This window comes from Oncorhynchus mykiss, chromosome 22, assembly GCF_013265735.2.
Source record: "Oncorhynchus mykiss isolate Arlee chromosome 22, USDA_OmykA_1.1, whole genome shotgun sequence".
NCBI classification, from domain to species: Eukaryota; Metazoa; Chordata; class Actinopteri; order Salmoniformes; family Salmonidae; genus Oncorhynchus; species Oncorhynchus mykiss.
The window spans coordinates 42,990,670-43,012,343 of record NC_048586.1 but is presented as its reverse complement, the minus strand read 5'-3'; the positions used below and the strand labels follow the sequence as shown (position 1 = coordinate 43,012,343).

Genomic DNA, 21,674 nt, shown 5'->3' with positions numbered 1-21,674 from the left:
GTTGTGGAGCCATGGCTGTTCACGTCTCCTAGCAGAGTGGCATCCTGACATGGTTGTGGAGCCATGGCTGTTCACGTCTCCAAGCAGAGTGGCATCCTGACATGGTTGTGGCGCTATGGCTGTTCACGTCTCCAAGCAGAGTGGCATCCTGACATGGTTGTGGAGCCATGGCTGTTCACGTCTCCAAGCAGAGTGGCATCCTGACATGGTTGTGGAGCCATTGCTGTTCACGTCTCCAAGCAGAGTGGCATCCTGACATGGTTGTGGAGCCATGGCTGTTCACGTCTCCAAGCAGAGTGGCATCCTGACATGGTTGTGGAGCCATGGCTGTTCATGTCTCCAAGCAGAGTGGCATCCTGACATGATTGTGGAGCCATGGCTGTTCAGCTGTTCACATCTCCAAACAGAGTGGCATCCTGACATGGTTGTGGAGCCATGGCTGTTCAGCTGTTCACGTCTCCAAGCAGAGTGGCATCCTGACATGGTTGTGGAGCCATGGCTGTTCAGCTGTTCACATCTCCAAACAGAGTGGCATCCTGACATGGTTGTGGAGCCATGGCTGTTCAGCTGTTCACGTCTCCAAGCAGAGTGGCATCCTGACATGGTTGTGTAGCCATGGCTGTTCACGTCTCCGAGCAGAGTGGCATCCTGACATGGTTGTGGAGCCATGGCTGTTCACGTCTCCAAGCAGAGAGGCATCCTGACATGGTTGTGGAGCCATGGCTGTTCATGTCTCCAAGCAGAGTGGCATCCTGACATGGTTGTGGAGCCATGGCTGTTCAGCTGTTCACGTCTCCAAGCAGAGTGGCATCCTGACATGGTTGTGGAGCCATGGATGTTCACGTCTCCAAGCAGAGTGGCATCCTGACATGGTTGTGGAGCCATGGCTGTTCACGTCTCCAAGCAGAGAGGCATCCTGACATGGTTGTGGAGCCATGGCTGTTCATGTCTCCAAGCAGAGAGGCATCCTGACATGGTTGTGGAGCCATGGCTGTTCACGTCTCCAAGCAGAGTGGCATCCTGACATGGTTGTGGAGCCATGGCTGTTCAGTTGTTCACATCTCCAAGCAGAGTGGCATCCTGACATGGTTGTGGAGCCATGGCTGTTCAGCTGTTCACATCTCCAAGCAGAGTGGCATCCTGACATGGTTGTGGAGCCAAGGCTGTTCAGCTGTTCACGTCTCCAAGCAGAGTGGCATCCTGACATGGTTGTGGAGCCATGGCTGTTCAGCTGTTCACATCTCCAAGCAGAGTGGCATCCTGACATGGTTGTGGAGCCATGGCTGTTCAGCTGTTCACCTCTCCAAGCAGAGTGGCATCCTGACATGGTTGTGGAGCCATGGCTGTTCACGTCTCCAAGCAGAGTGGCATCCTGACATGGTTGTGGAGCCATGGCTGTTCACGTCTCCAAGCAGAGTGGCATCCTGACATGGTTGTGGAGCCATGGCTGTTCACGTCTCCAAGCAGAGTGGCATCCTGACATGGTTGTGGAGCCATGGCTGTTCAGCTGTTCACGTCTCCAAGCAGAGTGGCATCCTGACATGGTTGTGGAGCCATGGCTGTTCACGTCTCCAATCAGAGTGGCATCCTGACATGGTTGTGGAGCCATGGCTGTTCACGTCTCCAAGCAGAGTGGCATCCTGACATGGTTTTGGAGCAATGGCTGTTCAGCTGTTCACATCTCCAAACAGAGTGGCATCCTGACATGGTTGTGGAGCCATGGCTGTTCACGTCTCCAAGCAGAGTGGCATCCTGACATGGTTGTGGAGCCATGGCTGTTCAGCTGTTCACGTCTCCAAGCAGAGTGGCATCCTGACATGGTTGTGGAGCCATGGCTGTTCACGTCTCCAAGCAGAGTGGCATCCTGACATGGTTGTGGAGCCATGGCTGTTCACGTCTCCAAGCAGAGTGGCATCCTGACATGGTTGTGGAGCCATGGCTGTTCAGCTGTTCACGTCTCCAAGCAGAGTGGCATCCTGACATGGTTGTGGAGCCATGGCTGTTCACGTCTCCAAGCAGAGTGGCATCCTGACATGGTTGTGGAGCCATGGCTGTTCACGTCTCCAAGCAGAGTGGCATCCTGACATGGTTGTGGAGCAATGGCTGTTCAGCTGTTCACATCTCCAAACAGAGTGGCATCCTGACATGGTTGTGGAGCCATGGCAGTTCACGTCTCCATGCAGAGTGGCATCCTGACATGGTTGTGGAGCCATGGCTGTTCAGCTGTTCACATCTCCAAACAGAGTGGCATCCTGACATGTTTGGGAATAGAAATAGCTTTCTTCCCTCTGTCACTAGACACAGTTCTGAGAGTGCATGGTGCCATGCTGTCTTTCTGCTGTTTGGCACACAGCTCATCCCCTCCCCTCGTTTCACAATATCATCAATTAGTGGATAGCTAATTCAATAAATAAAATACAAGAAAACACCACAACTATGTTGTAGGGGAAATGATATTATATTATAAACTATTATAGAGTATTATAGAATGTGTATACATTTGACTATTTGAATTCTGAATTCTACAATGAGAGACAAAAGACTAGTATCCCCCATCTCCTCATCTCATCCTGTGATAGAAACATGGTGATAGTACCACGCTGGTAGAAACATGGTGATAGTACCACGCTGGTAGAACCATGGTGATAGTACCACGCTGGTAGAACCACAGCGATAGTACCACGCTGGTAGAACCACGGCGATAGTACCATGCTGGTAGAACCACGGCGATAGTACCACGCTGGTAGAACCACAGCGATAGTACCACGCTGGTAGAACCACGGCGATTGTACCATGCTGGTAGAACCATGGTGATAGTACCACGCTGGTAGAACCACGGCGATAGTACCACGCTGGTAGAACCACGCCGATAGTACCACGGCGATAGTACCATGCTGGTAGAACCACGGCGATAGTACCACGCTGGTAGAACCATGGTGATAGTACCATGCTGGTAGAACCATGGTGATAGTACCACGGCGATAGTACCACGCTGGTAGAACCATGGTGATAGTACCACGGCGATAGTACCACGGCGATAGTACCACGGCGATAGTACCACGGCGATAGTACCATGCTGGTAGAACCACGACGATAGTACCACGGCAATAGTACCACGGCGATAGTACCACGGCGATAGTACCACGGTGATAGTATCATGCTGGTAGAACCACGGCGATAGTACCACGGCGATAGTACCACGGTGATAGAACCACGGCGATAGCACCACGGTGATAGTACCATGCTGGTAGAACCACGGCGATAGTACCACGGTGATAGTACCATGCTGGTAGAACCACGGCGATAGTACCACGGTGATAGAACCAAGGCGATAGTACCACGGCGATAGTACCACGGCGATAGTACCACGGCGATAGTACCACGGTGATAGAACCACGGCGATAGTACCACGGTGATAGAACCACGGCGATAGAACCACGGTGATAGAACCACGGCGATAGTACCACGGCGATAGTACCACGGCGATAGTACCACGGCGATAGTACCACGCTGGTAGAACCACGGCGATAGTACCACGCTGGTAGAACCACGGCGATAGTACCACGATGATAGTACCATGGCGATAGTACCACGCTGGTAGAACCACGGCGATAGTACCATGCTGGTAGAACCACGGCGATAGTACCACGCTGGTAGAACCACAGCGATAGTACCACGCTGGTAGAACCACGGCGATTGTACCATGCTGGTAGAACCATGGTGATAGAACCACGGCGATAGTACCACGCTGGTAGAACCACGCCGATAGTACCACGGCGATAGTACCATGCTGGTAGAACCACGGCGATAGTACCACGCTGGTAGAACCATGGTGATATTACCATGCTGGTGGAACCATGGTGATAGTACCACGGCGATAGTACCACGCTGGTAGAACCATGGTGATAGTACCACGGCGATAGTACCACGGCGATAGTACCACGGCGATAGTACCACGGCGATAGTACCATGCTGGTAGAACCACGACGATAGTACCACGGCAATAGTACCACGGCGATAGTACCACGGCGATAGTACCACGGTGATAGTATCATGCTGGTAGAACCACGGCGATAGTACCACGGCGATAGTACCACGGTGATAGAACCACGGCGATAGTACCACGGTGATAGTACCATGCTGGTAGAACCACGGCGATAGTACCACGGTGATAGTACCATGCTGGTAGAACCACGGCGATAGTACCACGGTGATAGAACCAAGGCGATAGTACCACGGCGATAGTACCACGGCGATAGTACCACGGCGATAGTACCATGCTGGTAGAACCACGGCGATAGTACCACGGTGATAGAACCACGGCGATAGTACCACGGTGATAGTACCATGCTGGTAGAACCACGGTGATAGTACCATGCTGGTAGAACCACGGCGATAGTACCACGGTGATAGAACCACAGCGATAGTACCACGGCGATAGTACCACGCTGGTAGAACCACGGCGATAGTACCACGCTGGTAGAACCACGGCGATAGTACCACGATGATAGTACCATGCTGGTAGAACCACGGCGATAGTACCATGCTGGTAGAACCATGCTGATTGAAACATTTGCTAACTAGTCACCTGTTTTTTTCATCCTCATTTCCCTGGAAACGGCCTGGCAAATTATTTAGCATACAAGTGGCTCTAAAGGCCTTGAAGAAAACACTAAACCACTTGTGTCAAACCCATTGTGATTCGCAATATTCTGAATGCAGTCTCGGGTGGTTATCCAAGATTGCTGGTATTTGTCAGGCTACCATTTTTCAACCATTACATTTGTATGCTTGAGTACCGCCCTCCGTTCAGAGATTCCTAAATACACTGTCAAATAATAGGACTATCCATTTTTACACTGTTTATTTTCATGTGGTTTCGGTAAAAACTAACAATTATGTTAGAATCTGTGGAATCTACATAATAGCATGGCTTAGCCTAGAGTGGACAAATACAACCACTGGATATGTGGACTGGCCAACTTAGTTCCACTAAGCCGTATCCAAAACAAGAATGTTTCAGTGTCTAAGTGATTCTGGACTGCAGATGGTTTATGTATGGGTCAAGTCTTTGGAGAAGGAGAGGATGAAGGCTTCCTGGCAGTGGTATAACCCAGGCCACCACACTGGTATTTCACATGTGTTCCAATGCGTATTGGCTGCAAATAACACAGGATATGTATAGTTGTTTCAAATGAATGAGAGACTTAATTCTATGAGTTCCAATTCTACGAGAGACCTAAATCTACTATGCTTCAGAGAGAAATGGGTAAATATAAGTAATAAAATATTATTGGTATAACAGGTAGCATATAAAACACTAAGAAGAAGCAAAACTTCAGCTCAGAGGGCAGAATATAAGATTCAGCTGCATCAGACTGTTGTTGTGTTCCAAGATGATGCTCATCTAGCTAATGAAGATAGACTGTAGTGTGGTATCTATGGCACTGAAGCTATCCAATTTCTTTTACTGCACATGAGGCGCCACATCCATGCACAGCTAGAGGACTTTAGTCTCCCAAAAAGCAATCAATGAGTCAGGCACAATTAATTTACATCCACATAAATGTACTGGCGATGGAGAGCACACAGATTTGCAAAAACATGGAAATGGACATCACCCTATCGAGTTATAGAAATCTGAAGCCAAGAGTATAATTGCACAGAAATAATTTAACGGGGTTTATCAACCTGTTGCGACTTCCACATTCAGTTGTGCACCAAATTATGCAGAGACTGGAGCAATACCTAAATCCAAAATGTTTTTATGTGCATACATTTCTAACTAAATGGTTGTAAATAGCAACAAAACATTATTTTATAATTCAATCATTTAACTTTTTTGCTTCCTGCTTTTTCCTGTGATTGAAAAATTATATTGGAATAAATTTCCCATCAAATCCTGATAAATCAGGTAAACAGGTTGTGTATCCATGCAGTAAACAGGTTGGGTATCCATGCAGTAAACAGGCTGTGTATCCATGCAGTAAACAGGCTGCGTATCCATGCAGTAAACAGGCTGTGTATCCATGCAGTAAACAGGCTGCGTATCCATGCAGTAAACAGGCTGTGTATCCATGCAGTAAACAGGTTGCGTATCCATGCAGTAAACAGGTTGTGTATCCATGCAGTAAACAGGTTGTGTATCCATGCAGTAAACAGGCTGCGTATCCATGCAGTAAACAGGTTGGGTATCCATGCAGTAAACAGGCTGCGTATCCATGCAGTAAACAGGCTGTCTATCCATGCAGTAAACAGGTTGTGTATCCATGCAGTAAACAGGTTGTGTATCCATGCAGTAAACAGGCTGTCTATCCATGCAGTAAACAGGCTGCGTATCCATGCAGTAAACAGGCTGTCTATCCATGCAGTAAACAGGTTGTGTATCCATGCAGTAAACAGGTTGTGTATCCATGCAGTAAACAGGTTGTGTATCCATGCAGTTAACAGGCTGTGTATCCATGCAGTAAACAGGTTGTTTATCCATGCAGTAAACAGGTTGTGTATCCATGCAGTCCAGACAAGAACGTGGCAGGAGAAGACACTGAATAAAACTAGACCTTAACGTATACTAAATGGTACAATAAAGGGCCGCCATATCATCAAACATCAGCCATTAAAGGCCCTCTCAGCCTGACACTCTGTAGTGTCTTCATCTCCCTTTGGACATCCAAAATATCCATTCCTCTCTCAGGACTGTGATGGCGGATGGTGACAGGATGTCAGGCAATTAAGCAGTCATTACTCATGGAGCTGGAGCCTGGAGGTATGCTGGCTCCTCAGGGCTCCCACATAAACACTGCAACGCAGCCAGACGACGACACACAGACAGAGACACTTCCGATGTCCCAGCCATCCCAGGCTCGGCTCCCATCTTTTGGTTGGCTAATTCAGCGATGAAGTCAGACACTAACTCTGAATCAAAGGACACCTTAGCTTTTCATACATGCGATATCACCGAGAGTGTAACTGATAATGATGATGATAGAGAAGTTAAAGGAGGACGGTGAGCGGTGTAACTGTGGAGGAGGCCTCCCACAGTGAACCCAGACAGCTCTGATGATGAATAAACAGACAAGAGCAGTGATAACTGCTGCATCTGTGGGAGACTGCAGCTACAGTAGGAGAAGCCACAGGATCCTAGTTAATAACTGGATGCTACTTGGCAGCTGGAGGTGGGCTGCAGCCTGGCAGCTGGAGGTGGGCTGCTACCTGGCAGCTGGAGGTGGGCTGCTACCTGGCAGCTGGAGGTGGGCAGCTACCTGGCAGCTGGAGGTGGGCAGCTACCTGGCAGCTGGAGGTGGGCTGCTACCTGGCAGCTGGAGGTGGGCTGCTACCTGGCAGCTGGAGGTGGGCTTCTACCTGGCAGCTGGAGGTGGGCAGCTACCTGGCAGCTAGAGGTGGGCTGCTACCTGGCAGCTAGAGGTGGGCTGCTACCTGGCAGCTGGAGGTGGGCTGCTACCTGGCAGCTGGAGGTGGGCTGCTACCTGGCAGCTGGAGGTGGGCTGCTACCTGGCAGCTGGAGGTGGGCTGCTACCTGGCAGCTGGAGCTGGGCTGCTACCTGGCAGCTGGAGGTGGGCTTCTACCTGGCAGCTGGAGGTAGGCTGCTTCTGGATGAGCAGACACCCCCACAACCCCAAGCCTAATCCAAACTGCAGCAATCTACAGTATTGCCTCCTCTATCACATTTATCACGCCCCCTTCTGGATTCATATTTTCGTAGTCTGATCATTGATTGTTAAAGTTAACCCTTTACTTAGGTGGGCTAAATATGGGTCACACAGAGTGTTTCTTGGTAATCTTAAACAAATCTACTTTGAAACAAAAGCATCCACCTCACACACATGGTTATGGGCATTAAAAAATAAGACACCTGTACCATGTCAGATAAAGAGTTTAAATGTATTACATAACACAACTGTTTGACAGAGACACACTGGATTTTCGGCATATTCTTTTTTGTAATGTTCATACATTATGAAATTATGAAAAAATATGAATAACATTCCACCGATGAGGCCACAAGGTAATTTGACTACAGGAAAGGGCTACAGAATGATGCAATGACATTACCATATGTCTGCACTATATCCTTACAGTTTTTTTTTTTACACTGCTTTAATACCCCCTATAACTCATACATCAATGAAAATACATTCTGACATACAAAATGCATTTTGTATTCAGAAATAGATTCTTTAGCAGAAATTCATTTCTCTGTGGGCAGTGTGATTATTTTAAGACAACGTCCAGCTTCACATTTCATGCTAATGACGGGCTTTGCATAAAGAAAAGCATACCCGTGTGTCTGTTTAACATTCTGGCTCTCGCCGACACCACAACAGCTCCTTGCATTATTATCGAATGAACTCTATGGCATCATGAATCTGAGAGGACGGCTGACTATGGAAAGCTACAGTACTGTAGTAACTCAAACTTTTTATGGAGCCAGGAAGATCTATGAACCAACCAGCACAGCAGAGAACTAGACACCCCCTGACTACAGTGCACATGGATGCTCATAACGGATACCCTCATCAGGTGTCCTTGTCTAGCCGTCACATGTCCATAATCAGCCTCTGTCACTCACCTCAACATCTAAAGGGAATCTCCAAGCTGGCTAAATGCCCAGTTATTCATGAGGCAGTCTGGAGGCCTCATTTCACTCTGTCTGCCATTTGAGCAGCCACCCAGATGACGACTGCCACCCCCGGTGGTACACCTGACAACTATCTACAGCACCAGTCCTGGTGGTACACCTGACTACTATCTACAGCACCGGTCCTGGTGGTACACCTGACTACTATCTACAGCACCGGTCCTGGTGGTACACCTGACAACTATCTACAGCATCTGTCCTGGTGGTACACCTGACAACTATCTACAGCACCAGTCCTGGTGGTACACCTGACTACTATCTACAGCACCGGTCCTGGTGGTACACTTTACAACTATCTACAGCACCGGTCCTGGTGGTACACCTGACTACTATCTACAGCACCGGTCCTGGTGGTACACCTGACTACTATCTACAGCACCGGTCCTGGTGGTACACCTGACAACTATCTACAGCACCAGTCCTGGTGGTACACCTGACTACTATCTACAGCACCGGTCCTGGTGGTACACTTTACAACTATCTACAGCACCGGTCCTGGTGGTACACCTGACTACTATCTACAGCACCGGTCCTGGTGGTACACCTGACTACTATCTACAGCACCGGTCCTGGTGGTACACCTGACGTCTAATACAATGTTTAACAGCCAATGTTGTTACAGAACACCATAAAATACAGAGGCCCTGATTAAGGTCTCAACAGCTCCAAAAATGCAATGCTTTGTAATCAAACGCAGACCACTCTGCAATAACATAAAACATGTTACTTAAAATAGTACTCTTATTGGAGTAGCTTCTGAGACAGTGGCTGAGATGGTGGCTGAGATATATACACTGCTCAAAAAATAAAGGGAACACTAAAATAACACATCCTAGATCTGAATGAATGAAATATTCTTATTAAATACTTTTTTCTTTACATAGTTGAATGTGCTGACAACAAAATGATCAAGGGAAATCAAATGTATCAACCCATGGAGGTCTGGATTTGGAGTCACACTCAAAATTAAAGTGGAAAACCACACTACGGGCTGATCCAACTTTGATGTAATGTCCTTAAAACAAGTCAAAATGAGGCTCAGTATTGTGTGTGGCCTCCACGTGCCTGTATGACCTCCCTACAACGCCTGGGCATGCTCCTGATGAGGTGGCGGATGGTCTCCTGAGTGATCTCCTCCCAGACCTGGACTAAAGCATCCGCCAACTCCTGGACAGTCTGTGGTGCAACGTGGCGTTGGTGGATGGAGCGAGACATGATGTCCCAGATGTGCTCAATTGGATTCAGGTCTGGGGAACGGGCGGGCCAGTCCATAGCATCAATGCCTTCCTCTTGCAGGAACTGCTGACACGCTCCAGCCACATGAGGTCTAGCATTGTCTTGCATTAGGAGGAACCCAGGGCCAGCCGCACCAGCATATGGTCTCACAAGGGGTCTGAGGATCTCATCTCGGTACCTAATGGCAGTCAGGCTACCTCTGGCAAGCACATGGAGGCACCAAAAGCACCAAAGAAATGCCACCCCACACCATGACTGACCCACCGCCAAACCGGTCATGCTGGAGGATGTTGCAGGCAGCAGAACGTTCTCCACGGCGTCTCCAGACTCTGTCACGTCTGTCACACGTGCTCAGTGTGAACCTGCTTTCATCTGTGAAGAGCACAGGGCGCCAGTGGCAAATTTACCAATCTTGGTGTTCTCTGGCAAATGCCAAACGTCCTGCACGGTGTTGGGCTGTAAGCACAACCCCCACTTGTGGACGTCGGGCCCTCATACCACCCTCATGGAGTCTGTTTCTGACCGTTTGAGCAGACACATGCACATTTGTGGCCTGCTGGAGGTCATTTTGCAGGGCTCTGGCAGTGCTCCTCCTGCTCCTCCTTGCACAAAGGCGGAGGTAGCGGTCCTGCTGCTGGGTTGTTTCCCTCCTACGGCCTCCTCCACATCTCCTGATGTACTGGCCTGTCTCCTGGTAGCTTCTCCATGCTCTGGACACTACGCTGACAGACACAGCAAACCTTCTTGCCACAGCTCGCATTGATGTCCCATCCTGGATGAGCTGCACTACCTTAGCCACTTGTGTGGGTTGTAGACTCCATCTCATGCTACCACTAGAGTGAAAGCACCGCCAGCATTCAAAAGTGGCCAAAACATCAGCCAGGAAGCATAGGAACTGAGAAGTGGTCTGTGGTCACCACCCACCTGCAGAACCACTCCTTTATTGGGGGTGTCTTGCTAATTGCCTATAATTTCCACCTGTTGTCTGTTCCATTTTCACAACAGCATGTGACATTTATTGTCAATCAGTGTTGCTTCCTAAGTGGACAGTTTGATTTCACAGTAGTGTGATTGACTTGGAGTTACATTGTGTTGTTTAAGTGTTCCCTTTATTTTTTTGAGCAGTGGTATACCGTTGGGGCTTTAGATGTCACTGTGCTTGTTTACAACAGTAGTTACCAGGAAATACACAACCCTATCTCGTCTGTACAGATGTCAGAACTTAATTTGATCCATCACGTCGCAGGAGGAAAATAAGATTCCTGCAGCAGGAGGATTTGAATGAATATTTAAAATCACTATAGCAGCGTGGGCAACTAGCAATTCACTGAACAACTATCCCAAAATGGGAATATCTGACACGAATTAAACAAGCAACCAAATCGATCTCCTCAGTACATGTTAGTGAAGTCGACACAGATCAGAATAATTATCCTACGGTATAGGGTCCTCCTCTCACATATTGCTTGGTCTGCTGCTCCATCGGTGTGGACATGACAGGTAAGCTTGTATGCATGATATCATACAGGCTACGATTTTTTGAAAATAACCTATTTTACTGACTTTTTAAGAATGATTAATAGCCAGAATAGTGGTGTTTCACTGTGAAGATAATATATGTACATTTATTATTAAATGACACCAATACTCAAGATAAAATGGGTTTATATTTGTTGATAACTAATATTGAAAAGTGATGAACCAGAAACTTGTGGAGACATCAACACTTTGAATAAATGCTAACATTTGTATTGTTTATTATTATTATTATTATTATTTATATCTGTGCATTAGTTCTTAAAACACAATCAACTGTACAAATACGTCATTCCCGAGTGAGGGACATCTCAAGGAGATTAACCTCCAACATTCAAATTTAATCATGACAGCCACAGGATTCTTTTTTAAAGACAGGACAGGAGTTTACAGGTTGTTGTTCCAGCCCTTCACTAACACCTAATTAAACTTATTGTGATCTAAATTGAAGATTTGCACACAGTGCAATCCCCTGTGACAGAAATCAAGTCTGTATTCAAGAATGAGATTCATGGGTTACAATGTCCTGACAAACCTGCATGATAAACAATAACATGGGTAAATCTATTTCTATCTAACATTGTGATGTTAGATAGAAATATGGTGATTATCCTTGTGACTGGGAAATTCACAACACCTTATTTACATCTGCAGGGTGTCAGGGTGGGACGTCCTTCAACCTAGAACATGCAGAGATAAGGGGGGAGGAATTAACCACACTGCTCAGATTTCTAGTTGCTGAAGCCACAACTACCTTCATTAAAGTACAATCGTTTTTATTACAGTTTTGCATATTTTTAAGCTTGGTCAAGTTGTAAGTGTAGAATAACTTAGGCTCTAATTTTGTTTAGTAACGATAGGGGAATGAATAGTGGCAAGAGAAAGTTAGCTAACGTTAGATAGGCAACGTTAAACAGTTAGCTGCTAGCTGTTTTGCAGCTAGCTAGCAAAACAGGCTCATCCTCAGAAAGCATTAATTATTTGGCTGGCTAGCAAGCCTAGATTGAACAGAGGACCGCTGGCTAAATTTCCTATGTTATTCATCAGATGTTGATAAAATGTCTTACCTCCAAAACGAGTTAGGCAGGACTGTTTTCTCCTGCCAAGCCAATGCAATGGAGTGAAACGTGACCAGGTGCAAAACTTTGGTCCATCGTCGGCGAAGGATACATTGGATTGGCCAATTTTGATGTCCCGCCTAGAAATTCTGTCTCAAAAGGCAGCCTCCTTATTATCGCCAGCTGATGTCTTGTTAAACCATCAATACATGCTAAATCCATCCGCATCGCTGATCTCAATTACAACCATTACTGGTCACCTAATTACCACTTCCTAAAATATTATGTCCGTGTCCTGCTTGCAACCAAAATCTTGGTCTCAAGATATGTTCGCCCTCTGGTTGGTATTGTCATCGCAACAACTTAGTAATTTTGAACAGACTAAGGGCGATTTATCTATACTAAACAAAAATATAAATATAATAAACAATTTCAACAATTTTATTCAAAAGTGGTATGGTCATTTCTTCTCAATATTGGGGGTAAAATAACCCTGGACTGTCCATATTTGAAACTACATGAATGTCCATATTTGAAACAACATCAAGTCAATCTGGAGATTTAGTTATTTGTGCCAGAAGGGCGTGGGCCGGAATCAAACCCACGCTGACAAGGTAGGCCTATATGTGCGTCCTAACCGCTAGACCACCCCAGGCCAAGATTGAACTCAATTTTGACATTTCATCTGTAAACTTCGGATACACTAGACACTTGTATGTCGTAGCCTAGCGGAGAACAATATCTATCTTGTGTTATTTAGCTATATAAAACAACGGGTGTTGATGTGTAGGGCTGCATTTCATGTTTAATTTATTTTACATTTATTTGAACGATGCAGTAATAGGACCTAGGTCTATAGCGTTTGAGCGAGTGAGAGAAAACTTTATTTTGATAGCAAGCCCTGATCCCAAAGACCTGACTGCCCCCGCATGGAGAGAAAGAGAACTGCTCATTGTCAGCCACTCAAGGCTCATTTGAATTTCAAGATGAATCAGGAAAATTCTCAGTGACAAAAGAGGGATCAAGTTAAGATCTGTAATTCTTATTTTTCAGTGACAATACATTAGAGAGTAGGGCATAGGAGACAATAACATACAATAGAGTCCCAGACAAAATTATAAACGTTAACAGTAGAATTCATAAAGCTTACACTGTGTTGCATCGCACTCCAGACAATCCTCTGGTAAGCAGCATAGAATAAGAAAGAGAAGCACTTTAATTAAATAGAGCAGGAAGAGGGAGGTACACACAAATGACATCCAAATGCATTAATCCGAAGACATCAGAGTCCTTCAAAAAGAGTTAAGAGGAGGAACAAAGTTAAGGAAAATAATAATTACTATTCATCAATTAAATAGATGGAAGAAAATGTATATTTTCTCATAATGGTATTCTGGTTTTAGCATGAAGTCATGCATAACTTCATTTTCTCAATCCAGTTATTATTTTCCTGTGTTACAAAATAGAGTTGACATTCAATTGAGTCCATAATTGAAATACCGAATGAAAGGAAGGTCTGTGCGTAAGTTGAATATTGTTCAACTTGCAGCTACAAATGTTATTCATCAAACAGACGCATATTGAATAGATAAACACATTTAGAATACATTCAAAATGAAGTGCTTGAGGATTATTGAGAGAAACACCTTTAACCTCAAGGTTTTTGTTCTCCTACAAAAATAGCACTGCACGATAGAGACAGACTTTTGAAATCGGTCAATTTGACAAGCCTTAACTCCTGGCCTTCACATTACCCTCTGCATGCAGACAAAGTGACTGGACATGTACAAATAATAAATGCAGATACATTTCTCACACCTGAATTGGACTGTCAGCTATATATTGAGCTTAGGATCCTAAAGCCTACCCTTACCAAAACACCAAGTTAATGTCACTGTGATAAAAATCAGACCACGATTCAATGATTCAAAACAAAGCTAATCTGATCGAAAGTAAAGGTTTACTTTGTACAGCAAACACCTGCCTCTGTCAATCTCTCAAATTCTATGAATCTTTTCTTTCTCATTTGTGAGATACACAAAGACAGGAAAAGCATGGGTTGCTGGACACTTCTCTTTGCACTACCGGGGTAAAGCTGATGATTTGTTAACAAACACAGATCGATAGAGAGAGGGAAAGAGGGGCCTGAACGGAGGGCGTTTTAATCAACAGTGTCAAGACAGAAAGACAAATTATGTTTACTCTGAGGCAGTGGCTCTGTGGGCTGTGTGTCTCTGCTTCTCCTTACCAGTCTGTCCAGGCTGGTGCCAGCTGCAGTGGTGGGCCGCTCCTCTGGGCTGTAGGGCCTGAAACGGGCGTTGAACACATCCGAAATGCCGCGGGTAGACCTGCCACCCATTCCTGAGGGCTTTGGCTGGCCGCAGCCTTGAAAAACCTGCAATTACACAGAGAAGGACATCGAACTGCTGGACTGCGAGAGAAGCTAGAATTACCTGGGATGTGGAAAAGATGGAAAACAAGATGTTTTGATAAGGCTTTGTGGATCCTAAAGCCTTGTGGATCCTAAAGCCTTGTGGATCCTAAAGCCTTGTGGATCCTAAAGCCTTGTGGATCCTAAAGCCTTGTGGATCCTAAAGCCTTGTGGATCCTAAAGCCTTTTGGATCCTAAAGCCTTGTGGATCCTAAAGCCTTGTGGATCCTAAAGCCTTGTGGATCCTAAAGCCTTTTGGATCCTAAAGCCTTGTGGATCCTAAAGCCTTGTGGATCCTAAAGCCTTTTGGATCCTAAAGCCTTGTGGATCCTAAAGCCTTTTGGATCCTAAAGCCTTTTGGATCCTAAAGCCTTTTGGATCCTAAAGCCTTGTGGATCCTAAAGCCTTGTGGATCCTAAAGCCGTTTGGATCCTAAAGCCTTGTGGATCCTAAAGCCTTGTGGATCCTAAAGCCTTGTGGATCCTAAAGCCTTGTGAATCCAATGGCCTTGTGCATCCTAAGGCCTTGTGAATCACGAACATGACAGTGCTCAAAGTCACATTGATCTAACCAGAGCTGATAGGTTTTTCAAATGAGCATAACCAGTTCACTTTTTAAAGGATTATGGGCAATTCACCACATATATTGTACTTTAAAGATAAACAAATTTGTATCATGAGAAAGCTATTGTAGTATTTATCCTTGAACGAGAGCAAGCATTCAACATGTAGCCTTGGACGAGAGCAAGCATTCAACATGTAGCCTTGAACGAGAGCAAGCATCCAACATGTAGCCTTGAAAAAGAGCAAGTATTCAAGCCTGTGTAGACTGAAAAATCTCCTCACAACCACTTCAGTTTATTCTTGCAATGACTACAATTTTGTGGGCAAAGTAAAATGCCGTAAAACACAGGAAACACATTAACTTCTGTTAGTTGAACTAAGATTATCTAACCAATGGGGAACATGTAATTCAAATACAAAGACCTAAAATTGGATATAATGAGAATGGTTTGCAATACTCACCTAAAGCACGATTCAGTTGGTTTTAAAATATAAACTGTACCTGACAGAATACAGCTGTGCCCTACTGTCCTTACAGACTTAATATGGGAGTACAGAACAAGTAACGCCATACACTTTTAATGTGTGTTTTATTGGACTCTAGACACTTTATTTGCTTCTGGGAATCAGTTTGATTAATTTGGTTGACATACCTTGTAGGAGAGCTGGACGCTGTTGTCTTGCATATTCATGATGGCCTCTGAAATCTTCACATCAATGGGCTCCATGACAGACTCAATGTTGAAGGGTCCCTCCAGCCTCTGTGCCACCAGCAACATGGCATCTGTCACGGAATAAAGAAAGGAGAGAACTTTAGCCACAATGTCTTCCAAAAGCTTTGCATGAGTTTGAGGATGTATGGGTGTCCAGAGAAAGCAGATTATCCCCATTTGCATTCAATGCTTTACCATGGTATCAATATGTAAATTCATGTATCTCTTCAGCAAAATGTACAGCGGCGTCAGAAAATATTCATTCCCCTTAACGTATTCCACATTTTGTTAAATATATTGTTTGTTCTCACTCACCTACAGAATACCCCATAACTACAAAGTGAAAACATGTTTTTCAAAATGTTTGCAAATGTATTTATAATCTAATGCAGAAATATCTCATTTCCATGCCAAGAGTGTGCAAAGAATTTGAAGAATCTAAAATCTAAAACATATTTTGATTTGTTTAACACTTTTATGGTTACAACATGATTCCATACGTGTTATTTCATAGTTTTGATGTCTTCACTATTATTCTACAATGTAGAACATAGTAAAAATAAAGAAACACCCCAACATTTTGACTGGTACTGTTAGTATTCACACCCTTGGCTCAATACATGTTCGAATCACCTTTCGCAGTGATTACAGCTGTGAGTCTCTCTCCCTCTCTAAGAGCTTTGCACACCTGGATTGTACAATATTTGCATATTATTCTTTAATTTATCCAAGCTCTGTCAAGTTGGTTGTTGATCATTGCTAAACAGTCATTTTCAGGTCTTTCCATAGATTTTCAAGCAAATGTAAGTAAAAAACTGTAACTCGGTCACTCAGGAAAATGCAATGTTGTCTTTGTACGCTTTGTAAGCTTTCTGTTTTAGTTTATTATCCTGCTAAAAGATGAATTTTCTTCCCAGTGTCGGTTGGAAAGCAGACTGAACCAGGTTTTCTTCTAGGATATTTACTTTTTTTCAACAAAAAACCCAACCTAGTCTTTGCCAATGACAAGCATACCCATAACATGATAAAGCCACCACCATGCTTCAAAATATGAAGAGTGGTACTCAGTGATGTGTTTGCCCCAAACATAACGCTTTGTATTCAGTACATATAATGTTACTTTAGTGGCTTATTGCAAACAGGATGCAGGTTTTGGAATAGTTTTATTCTGTACAAACTTCCTTCTTTTCACTTTGTCATTTAGGTTAGTATTGTTGAGTAACTATGATGTTGTTGGTCCATGTTCAGTTTTCTTCTATCACAGCCATTAAAGGGATACTTCAGGATTTTGGCAATGAGGCCCTTTGTGTACTTCCCAAGAGTCAGATGAACTTGTGGATACCAATTTTATGTCTCTGTGGTAGTTTCGCGAGCCAATTCTAACTAACATTAGCACAATGACTGGAAGTCTATGGGTATCCAAAGTGTACAAATAGACTTCCAGTCATTGCACTAATGCTAGTTAGCAATTGAGCTAACTAGCACTAGTTAGCAACTTCCTTCAAACTGCAAGCAAAGACATAAAAATGGTATCCACAAATTCTTCTGACTCTGGGTCAGTAGATCAAGGGCCTCATTGCCAAAATTTCAATGTATCCCTTTAAACTCTAACCATTTTAAAATCCCCATTGGCCTCATGGTGTAATCCCTGAGCGGTTTCCTTCCTCTCCGGTAACTGGCAAGTAAACTAAGAAAATGGGGAAGAGAAATACATTTCAATAGTATGCAGTCTGTATTTTTGTAGTGACAGGATGTATTGATACACCATCCAAAGTATAATGAATAACTTCACCATGCTCAAAGGTATATTTAATGACTGCTTTTTGTGTTTTTACCCATCTACCAATAGGTTCCTTCTTTGCGAGGCATTGGACAACCTCCCTGGTCTTTGTGGTTGAATCTGTGTTTGAAATTCACTGCTTGAATGAGGGACCTTACAGATAATTGTATGTGTGGGTACATAGATTAGGTAGTCATTCAAAAATCATGTTAAACACAACTTATTATGTGACTTGTTAAGCCAATGTTGAATACTTTCTGAAGGCAGTATTCAGAATATAGTATATACACTGAAAAATATAAACAGAAAATAGAACATTGTTATTGTTCATATAAGGAAATCAATCAATTTAAATAAATAAATTAGGCCCTAATCTAATGGATTTCACGTGAATGGGAATACATACAGTGCCTTGCGAAAGTATTCGTCCCCCTTGAACTTTGCGTCCTTTTGCCACATTTCAGGCTTCAAACATAAAGATATAAAACTGTATTTTTTTGTGAAGAATCAACAACAAGTGGGACACAATCATGAAGTGGAACGACATTTATTGGATATTTCAAACTTTTTTAACAAATCAAAAACTGAAAAATTGGGCGTGCAAAATTATTCAGCCCCTTTACTTTCAGTGCAGCAAACTCTCTCCAGAAGTTCAGTGAGGATCTCTGAATGATCCTATGTTGACCTAAATGACTAATGATGATAAATACAATCCACCTGTGTGTAATCAAGTCTCCGTATAAATGCACCTGCACTGTGATAGTCTCAGAGGTCCGTTAAAAGCGCAGAGAGCATCATGAAGAACAAGGAACACACCAGGCAGGTCCGAGATACTGTTGTGAAGAAGTTTAAAGCCGGATTTGGATACAAAAAGATTTCCCAAGCTTTAAACATCCCAAGGAGCACTGTGCAAGCGATAATATTGAAATGGAAGGAGTATCAGACCACTGCAAATCTACCAAGACCTGGCCGTCCCTCTAAACTTTCAGGTCATACAAGGAGAAGACTGATCAGAGATGCAGCCAAGAGGCCCATGATCACTCTGGATGAACTGCAGAGATCTACAGCTGAGGTGGGAGACTCTGTCCATAGGACAACAATCAGTTGTATATTGAACAAATCTGGCCTTTATGGAAGAGTGGCAAAAAGAAAGCCATTTCTTAAAGATATCCATAAAAAGTGTCGTTTAAAGTTTGCCACAAGCCACCTGGGAGACACACCAAACATGTGGAAGAAGGTGCTCTGGTCAGATGAAACCAAAATTTAACTTTTTGGCAACAATGCAAAACGTTATGTTTGGCGTAAAAGCAACACACCATCCCCACTGTCAAACATGGTGGTGGCAGCATCATGGTTTGGGCCTGCTTTTCTTCAGCAGGGACAGGGAAGATGGTTAAAATTGATGGGAAGATGGATGGAGCCAAATACAGGACCATTCTGGAAGAAAACCTGATGGAGTCTGCAAAAGACCTGAGACTGGGACAGAGATTTGTCTTCCAACAAGACAATGATCCAAAACATAAAGCAAAATCTACAATGGAATGGTTCAAAAATAAACATATCCAGGTGTTAGAATGGCCTAGTCAAAGTCCAGACCTGAATCCAATCGAGAATCTGTGGAAAGAACTGAAAACTGCTGTTCACAAATGCTCTCCATCCAACCTCACTGAGCTCGAGCTGTTTTGCAAGGAGGAATGGGAAAAAATGTCAGTCTCTCGATGTGCAAAACTGATAGAGACATACCCCAAGCGACTTACAGCTGTAATCGCAGAAAAAGGTGGCGCTACAAAGTATTAACTTAAGGGGGCTGAATAATTTTGCACGCCCAATTTTTCAGTTTTTGATTTGTTAAAAAAGTTTGAAATATCCAATAAATGTCGTTCCACTTCATGATTGTGTCCCACTTGTTGTTGATTCTTCACAAAAAAATACAGTTTTATATCTTTATGTTTGAAGCCTGAAATGTGGCAAAAGGTCGCAAAGTTCAAGGGGGCCGAATACTTTCGCAAGGCACTGTATATGCATCTGCTGGTCACATATACCTTAAAATGAATGTAGGGATGTGAATCAGAAAACCAGTCAGTATCTGGTGTGACCACTTTTTGCCTCATGCAAATGAAATAGAGTTGATTGTGGCCTGTGGAATGTTGTCCCACTCCTCTTCAATGTCTGTGAGAAGTTGCTGGATATTGGCGGGAACTGGAACACGCTGTCATACACATTGATCCAAAACATCGAAAACTTGCTGAATGGGTGACATGTCTGGTGAATATACAGGCCATGGAAGAACTGGGACATTTTCCAGGAATTGTGTACAGATCCTTGTGACATGGGCATTATTATTTTGAAACATGAGGTGATGGCAGCGGACAAATGGGCCTCAGGATCTCGTCAAGGTGTCTCTGTGCATTCAAATTTACATTGATAAAATACAATTGTGTTCATTGTCCATAGCTTATTCCTGCCCGTACCATAACCCCACCGCCACCATGGGACAGTCTGTTCACAACGTTGACATGAGTAAACCACTCACACACACAAAGCCATACACAAAGTCTGCGGATGTGAAGCCATTTGGACGTACTGCCAAATTCTTTAAAACAACATTGGAGGCGTGTATGGCAGAGACATGAACATTCAATGCTCTGGCGACAGCTTTGGTCGACCTTCCTGCAGTCAGCATGCCAATTTCACACTCCCTCAAAACTTGAGACATCTGTGGCATTGTGTTGTCTGCCAAAACTGCACATTTTGGAGTGGCCATTTATTGTCCCCAGCACCAGGTGCACCTATGTAATGATCATGATGTTTAATCAGCTTCTTGATATGCTACACCTGTCAGGTGGATGGATTATCTTGACAAAGAGAAATGCTTACTAACAGGTAAATGAAACATTGGACCAACATTTTACATGTAACATTTTTGTTCAGTATATTTAGGAATCACGCAAAACACATGGTATTGGCCAAAATTCATCTGTCATACTTGACAATAGTGTCTCATCATAACAAATTGTTATGTGGGTTTGACACATTAAATGAATTACCGCATCTCATTGCAGCAACACATAATTATGTAGCATGAACACTTCTGGGAGTAAAATTGAATTTCTATGTAGATTAACTCAATAGAGTCAATATAATTTAGTTGTACAAAATAAAACGAACAGCGCTGATGAGTCATTGTTTTAATAGAATTTCTCAAAGCGAAGCACTTTGAGGTCTTATTTACATCCGCCCAAGGCACGGACACTATAAAGTCACTGAGGTCTTACTTACAGACGTAGCCAAACGTTTTGAGAATGACACAAATATTAATTTTCACCAAGTCTGCTGCTTCAGTGTCTTTAGATGTTTTTGTCAGATTTAACTATGGAATACTGAAGTATAATTACAAGCATTTCATGAGTGTCAAAGGCTTTTATTGACAATTACATGAAGTTGATGCAAAGAGTATATTTGCTGTGTTGACCCTTCTTTTTCAAGACCTCTGCAATCCACCCTGGCATGCTGTCAATTAACTTCTGGGCCACATCCTGACTGATGGCAGCCTAATCTTGCATAATCAATGCTTGGAGTTTGTCAGAATTTGTTATGTTTTGCTTGTCCACCTGCCTCTTGAGGATTGACCACAAGTTCTCAATGGGATTAAGGTCTGGGGAGTTTCCTGGCCATTGACCCAAAATATCAATGTTTT

At 44.0% G+C, this 21,674-nt stretch overlaps 1 protein-coding gene across 2 annotated transcripts in view; it reads right to left on the bottom strand.

Annotated features, from left to right (window-relative positions):
- The window catches only part of LOC110501901 (glypican-6), a 153,284-nt gene that overhangs the window by 25,651 nt on the left and 105,959 nt on the right, over positions 1-21,674 (bottom strand). The window contains exons 5-7 of one of the 2 annotated variants that reach the window (XM_036959353.1): positions 16,138-16,268; positions 14,739-14,885; positions 13,641-13,670 (exon numbers count right to left, since the gene is read on the bottom strand). In XM_036959353.1, the coding sequence (XP_036815248.1) occupies positions 13,641-13,670; positions 14,739-14,885; positions 16,138-16,268 (308 nt within the window). The remainder of the gene's footprint in view (positions 1-13,640; positions 13,671-14,738; positions 14,886-16,137; positions 16,269-21,674) is intronic. The other variant, XM_036959354.1, reaches the window with a different exon arrangement.